Source organism: Acipenser ruthenus, chromosome 41, assembly GCF_902713425.1.
Source record: "Acipenser ruthenus chromosome 41, fAciRut3.2 maternal haplotype, whole genome shotgun sequence".
Lineage (NCBI taxonomy): Eukaryota > Metazoa > Chordata > Actinopteri > Acipenseriformes > Acipenseridae > Acipenser > Acipenser ruthenus.
In genome coordinates, this window is record NC_081229.1 from 3,772,299 (window position 1) to 3,788,235 (window position 15,937).

General features: G+C 38.5%; 2 protein-coding genes across 3 annotated transcripts; both read left to right on the forward strand.

Annotated features, from left to right (window-relative positions):
• The first annotated feature begins 393 nt into the window (after positions 1-393).
• Positions 394-5,928, forward strand: LOC117971193 (uncharacterized). Its single transcript, XM_059010856.1, has 7 exons — positions 394-660; positions 1,130-1,447; positions 1,797-2,138; positions 2,451-2,580; positions 3,059-3,087; positions 3,746-3,816; positions 5,448-5,928. Exons 1-7 carry the CDS (start codon positions 603-605, stop codon positions 5,520-5,522), a joined length of 1,023 nt encoding a protein of 340 aa, XP_058866839.1. The 5' UTR covers positions 394-602; the 3' UTR covers positions 5,523-5,928.
• A 1,518-nt stretch (positions 5,929-7,446) lies between these two features.
• Positions 7,447-12,773, forward strand: LOC117964996 (uncharacterized). Of its 2 annotated transcripts, none has more exons than XM_059010857.1 (7): positions 7,447-7,666; positions 8,413-8,730; positions 9,501-9,839; positions 10,647-10,782; positions 11,181-11,209; positions 11,607-11,677; positions 12,205-12,773. In XM_059010857.1, the coding sequence occupies exons 1-7, from the start codon at positions 7,609-7,611 to the stop codon at positions 12,316-12,318; spliced, it is 1,065 nt and encodes a 354-aa protein (XP_058866840.1). In that variant the 5' UTR covers positions 7,447-7,608; the 3' UTR covers positions 12,319-12,773. The 2 variants fall into 2 exon arrangements, with proteins under 2 accessions (XP_058866840.1, XP_058866841.1); XM_059010858.1 differs by having other exon boundaries at positions 12,208-12,773.
• The last annotated feature ends 3,164 nt before the right edge of the window (positions 12,774-15,937 follow it).

Consider the following 15,937-nt stretch of genomic DNA (forward strand, 5'->3'; position numbering starts at 1 on the left):
TTCAAAAAATAGGGAGAAGTGGAGATGGGGGTTAGTTCAGGTGATGGGGGTTATTAGGTAGGAAACTGGTTTTCAAGGTATGGGGTTGGGGTGCCAGAACAAGAGATGGAGCACAAACCAAAATTGGTCCTCTCTCTAACTTCCATACAATAACTGGCCGATGTTCGTATTAAATTCAATTTTGGAGTTATTAAGAAAGGAGTAGAGATGTATAGAGCTTTAAATGAACATATAACTTTATATTAACCTGAGCCAGTTATAATCATTATTAATTGAGAGTTTGGTCAATCAATATTTTTTTCATAACAGACAAATCCGATGCTTGACGTAGAAGTGGATATATATGAAATTACAAATAAAAAATCGCTTTGCTTTCAGAATCATATCATAATTTTAACATAATTTGACAGTTCATTTTGCATTGGAAAATATTTCAGCAATCGTGTCACATGAAAGCAATCTCATCATGAGTCTTATTTTTAGTGACGGTTGTTAAACCACAGACTTCCCCTTTCCACAGTATAGCTGTCCTCCCTGCTTTCTTTCAGTCTCATAGCTCTCAGTGTGCCTGTCAAGAGGACTCTGGGGGATAACTGTGCTCCATGAGGACCCTGCTGGCTCTAACTGTACTGCCATGGCTCACCCTGAGCAGCACCACAGGTAAGAGGGTTTGTCTGTCTGTCTGCCTGTTTAAATGGATAGATGAAATGCATGGCGTATCATCAGCAATCAGTGGTTCAAGAAATTGACCACAAAGCACAGTTATGACGCTTGGTGGTCTAGTGGTTAAAGAAGGGGGTTTCCAGTTCAATCCCAGCTCAGCCACTGACTCACTGTGTGTGACCCCGAGCAAATCACTTAACCTCCTTCTGCTCGTCCTTCAGATGAGATGTAAAACCGAGGTCCTATTGTAAGTGACTCTGCCCCCAGTCTCTGTAAGTCGCTTTGAGACTAATTAATAATAATAATGCAGGTTGATATATATGTGTTGTTTCTGAACTTGTTTCTGAATATTTTATGTTTTTATGTTGTACCTAATGATTACTGTTTATGTTAGATACAATCACTTTACTGGTAAGCATAAAGGGTGGACAGTATTGAATTGCTGTACATTTTTTTTCATTTGCAGTAAAAAATATAACAGTTCCACCAGAAGTGGAGGTGGATTTTAACTGTAATGCGACAGCACTGCCTGTGAGATGGATGTGGTTCCCCAAACACTGCAAGTGTGCCGGGGAGAGCTCTACGAAGGTCATTTACACCATCGATAAGCATGGAAACAAGACATCAGTACAGAGGTTTAAGAAGCGCTTAACACTGAGAGGAGATCTGAGAGCTGGAGAGCATGCTCTGGTTTTGAGTGATTCTGTCATGAGCGATTCTGGGACCTATACCTGTGCAGATTCAAAAAAACGTATACAGCGTTATGAACTAGAGGTTACTGCAGGTACATTAACCTTCTTTCTTTCTTTCTTTCTTTCTTTCTTTCTTTCTTTCTTTCTTTCTTTCTAAATCAAGACCACTGTGCAATAACTGTTTCAAATCCATTGTTAAGTTGCCATAGGTGGTATTGACAATTGCATAAGTGGTATTTAAGACCTCGCTGTCACAAGGTAGGCAAATTAGCTGTTCGTAAAGTACATTCTAATTGCTGATTTACAGTATGTGGAATAACTTCTTGTGCTCTCAAGATACATGTAAAAATGTAACAAGCAGTACATATCCCCATAATCTAATACTCTCAATAACCTATTCTAAATAATACCCATTGTCATTCCTTTATCTCTGTTCTACAGGGTGCTATCACAATGTTCAGATCAAGAACAGATCACGTTCAAGGACAGAACATGTCATATTATCTTGCTCCTCCTGTGCTCGCAGAAAGCAGATAAAGAACTTCAACTGGACCTTCAATGGAAAGCCAGTTAGTGATTTACCTGGCATTAGATATATAAGGAATTCAGTAGTAATTATACAGAATGTGACCGCTGATGATGAAGGGAAGTGGATCTGTGCGTCTGTGGATGACCCCTCTCAATTCTCAGAGTATTGCCTGGACTTGGGGTCAAAGACTGGACGGAAGAAGAATGAGAACAAATATCCGAAAGATACAACACAGGCGACAGGACTGAATAAAAGTGAGGATGGACTTAACTTGAAAGACTGAGTCAGTTCTGCTAGAAATTTTTACATATGAAAAATTTAATTGTATCGCTAATCTTAATGTCACTTAATTTCCATGTGATACAAACTGTCTGACACAAACACATTCTACTTGGCTGTGTAATATCAGTGTCTACTGTTTATGTTATACTGTATATCAATTAATATTGGTTAAGAGAAATTGTAGTCTAAATAAATAAAATTAACATTATCTGCACAAGGAGTGACGAAAGCTCTGTTTTTAGATTTTTTTTCTTCTTTTTTTTTCTTTTTTCTTCTTTTTTTAGATGACTCGGAGATTGACGGAAAAGGCGGATTGACTGATCCTTTGAAAGCAGTGATACTGGCGGTAGTGGTTCTTATTGTGGTGGCATCTGTGACTTCAGTGTGGCTGTACAGGAGGAAGAGATCTCACAGGTATGCTTTAGTTTCTGTGTGAGGATTGTGATACATGCTTACAAGTGTAATAACTAAATAATAAAAATAAAATAAAAAATAATAACTAAAATTGGTGGTCAGCTTTTAGAAAGAAAATCTTGTTACAAAATCTAGCTAGCAGATCAACAGTCACATGTTTCAAAGGTTAAATAGAATTTAAAATAATAACAATAATATCAAGTGTCCCAGGTGACTCACCTGATAAAAACACGTCCGCATGGTGTGCAAGGTGAGTCATCCAATCAGAGGAGCGCAGGTTCGCGTCTTGGTTCTGCTAAGTCGTCAGTTTTCATGGGGGATTCCGAGTGCTGTGGGTTAGAAAGTCAAAACCGACATGCTGCGATGAGGGAAAAAATAATAATTGGGGACTCTAAAAAAAAAGAAAATTATACAGACAGATAGCTAGTGTCTTATCTAAGATTTAATAACATTCTAACTTCTTTTGATCCTGTTTTAGGTTGAACCAAAATCTCACTGTTAATTCAGGTAAGGGGTTTTACCGTTGTGCCAGTCTGTCTGTCTCAAACTAAGGTGGGTAGTGGACTCAGGGACTGGAGAACAGAAAATTCAAAGGGATTTTAAAAATGTAAGATGTAAGAACTAAAAGAATGAAATGAAAATAGAGAACGTAAAACATTCCAAATGAAAATGGATTTCATTCTGATCACTGCTTTTCCTGGGTCTGTGTTGTTGTCACTATCGACTGCATTCCTTCATGCAATATCTTGAAACAGAATGAGGGGAAGTTGAAATGTAGCACTGAAATATCTTCTAGGAGCATTCAATACAATCTCTCTGATAATAGCTGCAAACAAAATAAATAGGCAAAACATGGTTACCATATTGTGTTCATCTTTGATATAGGGAATTATGGTAATACATATTAAGTAAGGTTTATGTTAGCTCTATGTATTTTAATGAACATTTATATTTTAGAAAAACTGACCGTACACAAATATGCAATATTTAGCTGGCTGAGACAATTGAGACAGTGTATGTACACATGCATCACAGGGCAAAATGAAGTCTAATATACTGTCGTCTTCCAGGATAATTCAGATACCATAGTTATTCCAGTAAAACTACATGTCTGCTACATTTTTTTCATTTGATCTTGTAATTGTGATTTCTGTTCTGTCTACAGCTCCAAACCGTGACATTTCTCCCCCGGTGTCTGTAGGGAATGGTCAGGCAGTGACAGGCACTGCTACACAGGTATGAGGTACACTTACGCATTAGCACCCTTTTAAAGACGGTGCCAGTGATAATGTTGCTAGAGCATGAGGTAATGGGTTTCTTTTATTGTGTGGAGAATCATTTCTTTATTTCTTTATTTTTAAAGTTAATTCAGGATAGACAAATATTTTGAATATATAAAGAAACAGCTGCATCCTGGTACCTGGTGTTTAGATCACATAGCTTGGTTGCCACTCAGCCATTGGCGTGAGTTTGAACTACAACACCTAAAATGATTACCTAGGTGTTATTTACAGGGGGACGTGGCCCACTCACTTTTCCAATGATGGGGAAATGTCCTCCTCACATTACAGAAGTACTCAAACTTCTATTTCGCAATAATTTAGTCATATAATCACTAGTCAATTTAGTCTCCGCTAGGACCCAGCGGAAACAGCAATCAACTGAGGCAGTGTTGGCTCGCAGTGCATTATGGGTGATCTGAAACAAGGAGGAGAAAGCAGAGCCCATCATAAAAAAGTGTTTCTACAAGCTTTTTTTTTCTTTCTTTTCCTTGTGATGTTTCTCAATCGCGATACCATTTCCGATGTCTGTGGTCTCAGTGCTATACAAAATATGTTCTATTGGAACAGTGGGAATGAAATAAGCGTTCATTTTAAATTTCATTACTATATGGCAGCAGTGTGGAGTTGTGGTTAGGGCTCTGGACTCAGCAGTGTCAACCCAGCTGGGATTGAACCCACGATTATCTGGACCAGAGGGTCGTGGGTTCAATCCCAGCTGGGTTCACACTGCTGCTGTACTCTTGAGCAAGGTACTTTACTTAGATTGCTCCAGTAAAAACCCAACTGTATAAATGGGTAATTGTATGTAAAAATAATGTGGAAAAATAATGTGTTATCTTATAGCAATTGTAAGTCGCCCTGGATAAGGGCATCTGCTAAGAAATAAATAATATATGCTCCAGCTACAGACACTGTCCCTCCCACATTTGAAAGCAATGTTAAACCACTGATTGATTATATCCCAGAAGGCAACAGCAACTTTTTGATCTATGGCAGGGCTTCCCAACCCTGGTCCTGGGGACCCCTGTGTCTTCTGGTTTATGTCTAATTAAGCAAATGATCCGTTCAAATTAAGTAATTGAGAGCTCAGTTGGAATGGAAACCAGAAGACCCATGGGGCCCCAGGACCAGGGTTGAGATCCACTGCTCAATGGCATTGTCTTTGAAATAGCTGCATATTTCAAATTGAAGTGTAATTAAGGTGACCATATGTCTCCGTGTTCAGCGGGACAGTTTGGGGTAGTTCAGGTCTTTTCAACTCACAACCCAATGCATTCTGGTAAGCGTAGTCCTGCTTCTCTTAAAGGTAAGAATGGTACCTGAGACAGGTAAAACTTGAGCTGAAAAGCCTGAACTGGCCGAAACTGCCCTTCTGAACACAGAGCCATATCAACCAAAGAATGTTAAAATATAAAAAGGTGTGCCATTGATAATAAGATCTAATTTAGCACCTCCTTTGGACAGGGGTTTATTAATATTATATTTTATTATGATGGGTAATGGTATTGATGAATACAGAGTCTGACTACGGCAACTGGAGATCGTTTCAGGACTTGTGTTTAATATTTCTTTTCTGTGTAACAGGATGAAGATGAGGGTCAGTATACCTCCCTGACTGTAAGGGAGTCTGCAATCTACTGTGATCTCAGAGTACAATAGCGCCCTCTGCTGGAGACAGCAGTGGTGCGCAACATGCAGCCACTTCATATGAGCCCAGCCTACAGCTCTGGCCAAAAGTTCTGCATCACCCTATAGAATGAACTGCTTGTTAGTCTTATAGTATGAAACTGTTACCATGACAACGTGCAGGTATGAATTCACCCAGAGTATTTAAATAATTGGTATTTACCTGTGATAATCTGATAACCCAAACCTGTAACCCAACAGCATTTACCAAGTCACTGTGGTGTGCACGGACTTCTTAAACTTAAGTGATCTTTAAACCGGGGAGTTTTGAATAGAGTTATGAAAATGATCCTCTAATGTGTTTGTGTGGTTTCTTTGTAAGACAAGACCAGATGGCCAACGCATTGTGTAAATAAAATAAATGTTTGTGTGCTCTGAACTGCGTGTTTTTATTATTGTAATGCAATACAATGAATGATTATTAGGACCATGACCTAATATTTGCTCTGATCTCAGGATTGATGCAGCATTGCTCCGTCAGAGGCCTTGAGGGATGTTCGTCCATTCAGTCATTAATATTTCAACTGTGCAGGGAGGATTGTGATGACAACTGTGTCAATCAAGTTCATCCCAGATATGCTTAACTGGATTGTGATCAGAGGATTGTGGTGCCTTACGTCTCGATCATGTGTGCACAATTCTGACTTGGCAGCAATTTGTAGCTGAAACAAAGGACTAAAATGCCTTTTCTGTATAAACAGTATACTTGACAGAAGTATGCAGTTCCACTAAGCTTCTGCCACCAACAATTTGAAGCAGTGAACTCATGAGTAATCTCTTTACAAACCTGGACTGTATTCCAAGACCCCACCTACTGAGTGAATCTCCAAAGAAAACACCACTAACAAAACAAAACACCACCTTAGCTGTATGTTTGAGATTTTAAAAAAAAAAAAATAGGGTAAGACTCTGTAAGATGGGAAATGTGCGTCCGAAAATGGAACATTTCATTGTTTTCCTATTACGAACCTGCAGTCAGGAATATTTGCTGACATTAACTTGTCTAATGCCGTATTCTTACAGTAGTTTGCAAATGTGTTAGAACACCTCAAGATTTGTCATTTATTTCCTTTATATACCTACCTGCTTGAAAAGCTCTGGGTGTGAGAATTTCAATTTTGAGTCAGTAATCAGTGATATCAAAACAATAGGCACATGTGTGAAAATGTTAGACCGCTTTGTGCTTTAATTAGGCATCTAAAACCACTTCTATAAAGTTTTGTGCATTTTACCATTTGTGGCTCTGTGTTCCTTTTCTCTTACTATTTTAAATGAATTGCACGTGTGGCCTATTAAAGTCATCAATTAAATTAGACAATTACCGGTACTAATTTTCCTATTTTGACAATGTTCCAAGATTTTCAATTCCAGTGGTTTCATTTCATCTGCACACAAACCAAAACTACAGAAGCAGTCGGGTGTTCTAGTACATTTGCACACTGCTGTAGGTTTATTCCATATGTGTCAAATCCTATGTGGACCGGAGATGGGGGTTGGTTCAGGGGATGGGGGTTATTAGGTTGAAAATTGGTTCTCAGGGTCAGCGGTTGGCGGTGCCAGAACAAGAGAGGGAGCACCAACCAAAACTGGTCCTCTCTCTAACTTCCATACAATAACTGGTCGATGTTCGTATGGTATTCAATATTAGAGTTCAATATGAAAATGTTTTTTTTTTTGTATATATGGATAGAGCTTTAAATGTATATTAAATATATCCTAAGCCAGTTATAATCAGAATTAACTGGCAGTTTGGTATATCAATATTTTATTCATAACACATACATCCTTTGTTCCATGTAGAAGTGTGTGTGTGTATATATATATATATATATATATATATATATATATATATATATATATATATATAGTCCATTTTGTATTGGAAATATTTCAGCAATCGTGTCATATGAAAGCAATCTCATCATGAGTCTTATTTTTAGTGACTGTTGTTAAACCACAGACTTCCCCTTTCCACAGTATAGCTGTCCTCCCTGCTTTCTTTCAGTCTCATAGCTCTCAGTGTGTCTGTCAAGAGGACTCTGGGGGATAACTGTGCACCATGAGGACCCTGCTGGCTCTAACTGTACTGCCGTGGCTCACCCTGAGCAGCAACACAGGTAAGGGGGTCTGTCTGTCTGTCTGTCTGTCTGTCTGTCTGTCTGACTAAATAGATAAATGAAATGCATGGTGTATCATCAGCAATCAGTGGTTCAAGAAATTGACCACAAAGCACAGTTATGACTCTTGGTGGTCCAGTGTTTAAAGAAAGGGGCTTGTTACCAGGAGGTTTCCAGTTCAATCCCAGCTCAGCCACTGACTCACTGTGTGTGTGTGACCCCGAGCAAATCACTTAACCTCCTTCTGCTCGTCCTTCAGATGAGATGTAAAACCGAGGTCCTATTGTAAGTGACTCTGCCCCCTGTCTCTGTAAGTCGCTTTGGATTAAGACGCCTGCTAAAGACGAATTAATAATAATAATGTACATTATAAGGTATCCCTCAGCACCTCCTAGCAGGTTGGTGTTGAATACGAAACAATTGCTGATATATATATATAGTATGAGGAGCTGTAGAATACAGGCTGATATAAATCTTACTTTTACTCAGCTTCCATTTGTACTCTCCTGTTCTGCTCTGTGTTAAATCTGAACTTGTGTCATGGGTTAACTTTATCTATATCATTTAGGATGAGGATATATACTGTATAAATTGTTGTGTATTGTTTCTGAACTTTAAAATGATTTTATGTTGTACTTTGTGGCTGCCACGGGTTACTGTTTATGTTAGATACAATCACTTTACTGGGAAGCAACAAAGAGTGGACAATATTGAGTTGCTGAAAATTATTATTTTTTCATTTGCAGTCAAAAATATAACAGTTTCGCCAGAAACGGAGGTGGATTTTAAATGTAATGCGACAGCACTGCCTGTGAGATGGATATGGTTCCCCAAACACTGCAAGTGTGCCGAGGAGAGCTCTATGAAGATCATTTACACCATCGATATGCATGGAAACAAGACAACAGTACAGAGGTTTAAGAAGCGCTTAACACTGAGAGGAGATCCGAGAGCTGGAGAGCATGCTCTGGTTTTGAGTGATTCTGTCATGAGTGATTCTGGGACCTATACCTGTGCAGATTCAAAAACAATTGTACAGCGTTATGAACTAGAGGTTACTGCAGGTACATTAACCCTCTTTCTTTCTTTCTAAATCAAGTCTACTGTGTAATAACTGTTTCAAATCCATTGTAAAGTTGCCATAGGTGGTAATGATGTGGTATGCAAATAATTCTTCCAGCTAGGTTATTTTGAAGGGTAATAATTATTTATTTCTTTCGTTCTACAAAATAAAAGCAAGCGTGTCAGTAGCACACTCCCTGTGAAGGCTGTAAATTCAAAATATGACGACAAAGTTGATGACTATGACATGTATAAACAATTTGTACAAAATAGTATAGAGTAAAACAAAATGACAATGAATATTATTATTATTTATTTCTTAGCAGACGCCCTTATCCAGGGCGACTTACAATTGTTACAAGATATCACATTATTTTTTACATTTAATTACATTATTTTTTACACATTATTTTTACATACAATTACCCATTTATACAGCTGGGTTTTTACCGGAGCAATCTAGGTAAAGTACCTTGCTCAAGGGTACAGCAGCAGTGTCCTCCACGGGGATTGAACCCACGACCCTCCGGTCAAGAGTCCAGAGCACTAACCACTACTCCACACTGTTTAATGACAATTGAATATGTGGTATTTATACCTAGATGTCATTAGGTAAGCAAATGTAGCTGTTAATATCATGGTAAAGTACATTCTAATTGCTCTCAAGATACATGTAAAAATGTAACAAACAGTACATATCCCCATAATCTAATACTCTCAATAACATATTCTAAATAATACCCATTGTCATTCCTTTATCTCTGTTCTACAGGGTGCTATCACAATGTTCAGATCGAGATCAGATCAGGCAAAGAGGCAGAAGGTGTCACATTATCTTGCTCCTCCTGTGCTGGCGGAAAGCAGATAAAGAACTTGAAATGGACCTTCAATGGAAAACCAGTTAGTGATTTACATGGCATTAGACAGACAAGGAACTTAATAACTATACAGAAAGTGACCACTGATGATGAAGGGAAGTGGATCTGTGCGTCTGTGGATGACCCCTTTCAATTCTCAGAGTATTGTCTGGACTTTGGGTCAAAGACTGGACGGAAGAACAATGAGAACAAATATCCGAAAGATACAACACAGGCGACAGGACTGAATAAAAGTGAGGTTGGACTTAACCAATATGTGAATGGAGTTTTACTTGTTTCTTTATTATTATTTGTTTATTTAGCAGACATCTTTATCCAAGGTGACTTACAGAGACTAGGGTGTGTGAACTATGCACCAGATGCCGAGTCACTTAGAATTACGTTTCACCTGAAAGACGGAGCACAAGGAGGTTAAGTGACTTGCCTAGGGTCACGCAATGAATCAGTGGTTAAGGTGGGAGTTGAACTGGGGACCTCGTGGTTATAAGCCCTTTTCTTTAACCACTGGACCACACAGCCTCCTTAGCACTTTTAGCACTGTAAAGCCCTCCTGGCTAGATACTGCAGTAATATATATATATATATATCTATATATATATATATATATATCTATATATATATATATATATATCTATATATATATATATATATATATATATATATATATATATATATATATAGATATATATATAGATATATATATATATATATTGTATAGACTCCAAATGGGCTTTTTTGACATTCTGACCTTCATATATAGTGAAGTACAGAAAATGTAACTGTATAGCTAATCTTAATGTGACACAAAGAATTTCTACTTATAACATTAATATTAGTGTCTACTGTTTATGTTATACACTGTATATCAATGAATATGCATAGGGTAAGAGCAATTACAGTCTAAATGAATACAATTACAATTATCTGCACAAGAAGTGAAGGAAACAATAAGAAAATCTGAAAAAATATACAATATACTCTTTTTCAATTTTTTTTTTTAGATTAGGATTCTAAAATGATTATTTTCTTATTTTTTTTAGATGACTCAGAGACTGACGGAAAAGGTGGATTGAGTGATGCTTTGAAAGCAGTGATCGTGGTGGCACTGGTTCTTATTGTGATGGTGCTGCTGACTTCAGTGTGGCTGTACCTGTACAGGAGGAAGAGATCTCGCAGGTATGCTTTCTGTGTGAAGATTGAAATCAAGATCTCTGGTTATTGTGATAAGTCTCATCGCTCGACAGCGCACCCTGCTGGCCAGGCACCCAGTGAGCTCGGGCGGACACCTGCAGGGCTGGCCTTTGTCCTCCAGAGGCCGGTAGTTGGCTGACATCCGCTCTCGAGTTCCTGGGTGTAGAAGAGGAAGCTGGCTCGGTCGTGGGATCGGAGGACACCCACTGAACATTCAGTTCTCCTGAGCTGTGTGGGGAATTTCTGCGGTGAGGGGAAAAAAAGAATTGGACATTTTAAACTGGGGACAAATTGGGGGTAAAATAAAATATTACGGACAGACAGATAGCCAGTGTCTTATATCAACTTTACTAATCATCTAACTTCTTTTGATATTGTTTTAGGTTGGAGCAAAAGCTCACTGATAATTCAGGTAAGGGATTTTACCATTCAGCCAGTCTGTGTGTCTAAGGAGAGTACTGGACTCAGAAGCTTTAGCCCACAAAATTCAAATGGATTTTAACATCTGTGTATCTGGGCAGACTTGTATCAAACGTTATGTTAAATATTATGTAAGATTTACTTTAATTATGTTAGCACTTTAATGAACATTATATTTTAGAAAAACTGACCGTATATAACTATACAATTTCTAGCTAGCTGTGACAATTGAGACAATGTATGTACATATGTATCACAGGCCAAAATGAAGTCGATTATACTGTCCTCTTCCAGGATAATTCAGATATAGCTACTCCAGTGAAAGTACAGATGGTTTTGTCGGCTTTTTTCATTTGATCTTGTAATTGTGATTTCTGTTCTGTCTACAGCTCCAAACGGTGACTTTTCTCCCCCGGTGTCTGTAGTGACTGGTCAGGCAATGACAGGCACTGCTACACAGGTATGAGATACACTTACTCATTAGCACCCTTTTTAAAGACAGGCCAGTGATAATGTTGCTAGTGTAAGAGGTCATGGGGTGTGCTAACCATTTTCTTACTCCTTCTGAGTGCTACCAATATTGTTACTCATCACTCTTTTTTTTGTGCGGAGAATCATTTAGTTCTGTGTTCTTTTTTTTAAAGTTGTTTCAGGATGTGCGAATATTTTGAATATAACAATATAATTAAACAGCTGCATCCTGGTACCTGGTACCTAGATCACATGCCTTGGTTGCACAAAGTGATTATATCCCAGAACAGCACCTTTTGATCTACAGCATTGTCTTTTAGACATATATAATCTAAAGAACCAAAGAATATTAAGAGAAAAAAGGCAAAACCATTTATATTAAGAGTTAGTGTAGCACCCCGAGGAAAGACGGTTACTAATATTGTAGTTTATTATGATGTGTAATGCACAATTCTTGATGAATACAGAGTCTGACTACGGCAATTGTTTTTGCGTTTAATTGTTTGTTCTGTGTAGCAGGAAGAAGTTGAGGTTCAGTACGCCTCCATAAACCTCGGTCAGACAAAGAGACAACAGCGCCCTCTGTCTGTGGAGGAGTCTACCGTCTACTCTGCTGTCAAAATAAAATAGCACCCTCTGCTGGAGACTCCAATGATCTTCAGTCTGCAAAATATGAACAGCAGCGGTGAGCAGAAAGCGTCATATCAGCCCACCCTATCTTAGATAGGATTACATTGTTAAAAGAAAAAAAAAATCCCCTCCGACTGCTTGTTAGTTTTAGCACGAAACTGTTACCATGACAATGTCTAGGTATGAATTCACCCAGAGTATTTAAATAATTGGTATTTACCTGTGATAATCTGATAACCCAAACCTGTAACCCAACAGCATTTACCAAGTCACTGTGGTGTGCACGGACTTCTTAAACTTAAGTGATCTTTAAACCGGGGAGTTTTGAATAGAGTTATGAAAATGATCCTCTAATGTGTTTGTGTGGTTTCTTTGTAAGACGAGACCAGGTGGCCAACGCATTGTGTAAATAAAATAAAATAAATGTTTGTGTGCACTGAACCACTGAAGTATGTGCAGTATAAAGACAGATCTTGTGTGTTTGTTTTTTTTATTATTTTAATGCAATACAATACATGATTATTAGGGCCTTGACCTAATATGTGCCCTGATTTCAGCATGGATGCATCATTGCAATTGTGCAGGTGCTTTGAGGGCTGTTAATCCATTCAGTCATTATGCAGGGAGGTACACAGAGGATTGTGATGACGTATACGTCAATCAAGTTCATCCCTCACATGCTTAACTCGATTGTGATCAGAGGATTGTCTCTGTCAGGCGCCTCAAACCATTTGTGCACAATCCATAGTGGATGCTTGAAAGTAGCCATCGCCATCAGGGTACATGTGCAGCATGACTGACATTCGTTCAACCTTAAAGAGTAATCAAGGGACCCTGGATTTATCAGGAGAACATGCTCCACACCAGGGTGAGGCCAAATCAAACAGGATATGTCCCAATAAAGTGGCCAGGCAGCGTTTGTTGGGGAATAGAACATTACCTTAACAAGAAACTTCCATTATAAAAAGCTTAGGGTAATAGAACCTAGTGAAAGTATGGTAAAGCATACATACGTAAGCATTGTAAAGCCCAGCGAGGCATGGTAAAGCATATTAACAATGAAACATGACAAACACACTGTAAACTATGCTAAATCCACAGTGCAACCATGGGAAAACTGCAAAACTACCGTTGTAGAGTTTTATAAGGACTGTAAACAGGATTTCACTACATCGACGGGTTTTGCTGCAGAATTGGCTTTTCTTTCATAAAAGGTCCAGACTGTAGGAGCAATGCCTTTAAGCAGGGTCAGAAGTTAGCAGTATTCACCCAAGTCGCTTTGTGACCAGGGCAGCAGGTTCACAGAGATCTACGTTCCTTGAGTCTTATACTAAACTGAGGATCTGACTTCCAGCTCCTCTGTTTTACACATGGCCTGGCTAAAACGGCAATAAATACATGCTATTCAAAATGAGACAGGGCTGACGCTACACCAGCCCTCATCGGTAGAATAAAACTTATTATTATTATTTATTTCTTAACAGACACCCTGATCCAGGGTGACTTACAATTGTTACAAGATATCACTTTTTTTTTTACATATAATTACCCATTTATACAGTTGGGTTTTTACTGGAGCAATCTAGCTAAAGTACCTTGCTCAAGGGTACAGCAGCAGTGTCCCCCACCGGGGATTGAACCCACGACCCTCCAGTCAAGAGTCCAGAGCCCTAACCACTACTCCACACTGCTGAAACACACGGCTCGAGATGGTAACCTGCGTCTACAGCATGGGTAGCATAGGGCAACAGTGTGGAGTAGTGGTTAGGGCTCTGGACTCTTGACCAGAGGGTTGTGGGTTCAATCCCAGGTGGGGGGACACTGCTGCTGTACCCTTGAGCAAGGTACTTTACCTAGATTGCTCCAGTAAAAAAAAACAAAAAACTGTATAAATGGGTAATTGTATGTATAAATAATGTGATATCTTGTAACAATTGTAAGTTGCCCTGGATAAGGGCGTCTGCTAAGAAATAAATAAATGGGTTTAGTTTAGTGATCTGCTATTGTATCCTTTATGAGCACTGCTGCTTATTCCGTGGTTTACTCTTTGTTTGACGTCCAATAAGACAGATTTAGAATCTTTCTGAGAACTTATTGCAATCAGTTCTCAGAAAACAGGAAAGCATGTTAATAGCAGAAGTATCACCCTAATACAAATACAGCAATAGAACTGTCGACACATTAAGATGAAACCACAGAGTAACTGATTTGTATGCAATGGATTTTAGATCCTGTAGCGTTGCAGAACATTTGATTTGATTTGTTTCCTATGTGCTAAAGTCCTGTGCAGTGAATTGGTGTTATTGTCTTTTTTGTTTGATTTTAAAAAGGATGCACTCTATTTCTGCTGTGTCTTTTACTCACACTTCCTGCTGTATCTCCCCAGCACCCCCTCCCAGTGTTCTCCAGCAGTCAAAGACATACTTCTGCTTTTTAAAACATTAAGGAAGTCTCAGGGTTTCTCAATGTGCTGCTATTTTACGTGCAAAGCAAACTGAATCAATCTTCAAATAAGTATATATATGTATTACATTCTCAAACTGTAATAAGGTATAATGCAAAATGCATGGCATTATATTTGCTATGTATCTCATTATATTTTGTAATATACTCCCCATATATAAATTAATGGCACATGGATATATTGCCTTATAATATATTCTTATTGCAGCGATCTCGGTTAACGCAGGCAGGCACATCACACAGGGCGAGGCAAACCACACACAAGCGGAGGGCGGGCGCGAACCCGGGACCTCTCGCACTAAAACACAACGCCGATACCGCTGTACAAGAAAGCAGGCTTCTTTTTGCAAGGAGCGTACATCGAGCTTATGTCTTTGTGTGTGATTACGTCACCTACCAGCCCCCCGTGCACGCTACACTATTATACCATACCGAGATTCATTGAAAATGCATGGTTACAAAATACAGTATATTTATTATTATTATTATTATTATTATTATTATTATTATTATTATTATTATTAATTTCTTAGCAGACGCCCTTATCCAGGGCGACTTACAATCGCAAGCAAATACAAATACATTCAGGTGTTAAGTAATACAATAAGAGCAAGAAATACAATAATTTTTGTTCAAGTGTGACAAACCACAATTCAATAATACAGCAGATAATAGTGATAGTTACATCAGGATATGATTAAATAGTGATAGTTACATCAGGATATGATTAAATACAAAGTACTACAGGTTAAACACTTGGCAGATTACAGGATTCTGAAATACAGGATTAAATGCAGTAAGATAGGGGGCAGATAAGAGCAAAATAAAGCACATTTAAATTAAGGTTGATAGTGTCCCAGGATACAAACAGAGGAGTTCTACAGGTGCTGTTTGAAGAGGTGAGTCTTAAGGAGGCGCCGGAATGTGGTCAGGGACTGATTAATCATGATATAAAGAATAGTGAATACTCTATATACTGTGGCGACGGCTTGCTATTGGTTCAGCGGGAAGAAAGAGACACTACAACAGGATTTTTTTTAGCGCTAAAATGAGCGTGTATTGCTCCAGCTGCGGGATAGGCTGGGGTTTAAAAGTGCCATTGGTTTGTTTAAAAAGAAGGTATCAAATGGCTAGATGCTACTTCTCTCAGCTCTCT

What these genes read in the sequence shown, in the direction of transcription:
- LOC117971193 (XM_059010856.1), top strand. Translation starts at nt 603, where the DNA reads ATGAGGACCCTGCTGGCTCTAACTGTACTGCCATGGCTCACCCTGAGC. An exon ending in CACCCTGAGCAGCACCACAG is followed by an intron (nt 661 to 1,129) that starts GTAAGAGGGTTT and finishes TTTCATTTGCAG; the next exon opens with TAAAAAATATAACAGTTCCA. An exon ending in AGGAGGAAGAGATCTCACAG is followed by an intron (nt 2,581 to 3,058) that starts GTATGCTTTAGT and finishes ATCCTGTTTTAG; the next exon opens with GTTGAACCAAAATCTCACTG.
- LOC117964996 (XM_059010857.1), top strand. Translation starts at nt 7,609, where the DNA reads ATGAGGACCCTGCTGGCTCTAACTGTACTGCCGTGGCTCACCCTGAGC. An exon ending in GGCGACAGGACTGAATAAAA is followed by an intron (nt 9,840 to 10,646) that starts GTGAGGTTGGAC and finishes TATTTTTTTTAG; the next exon opens with ATGACTCAGAGACTGACGGA. An exon ending in AGGAGGAAGAGATCTCGCAG is followed by an intron (nt 10,783 to 11,180) that starts GTATGCTTTCTG and finishes ATATTGTTTTAG; the next exon opens with GTTGGAGCAAAAGCTCACTG.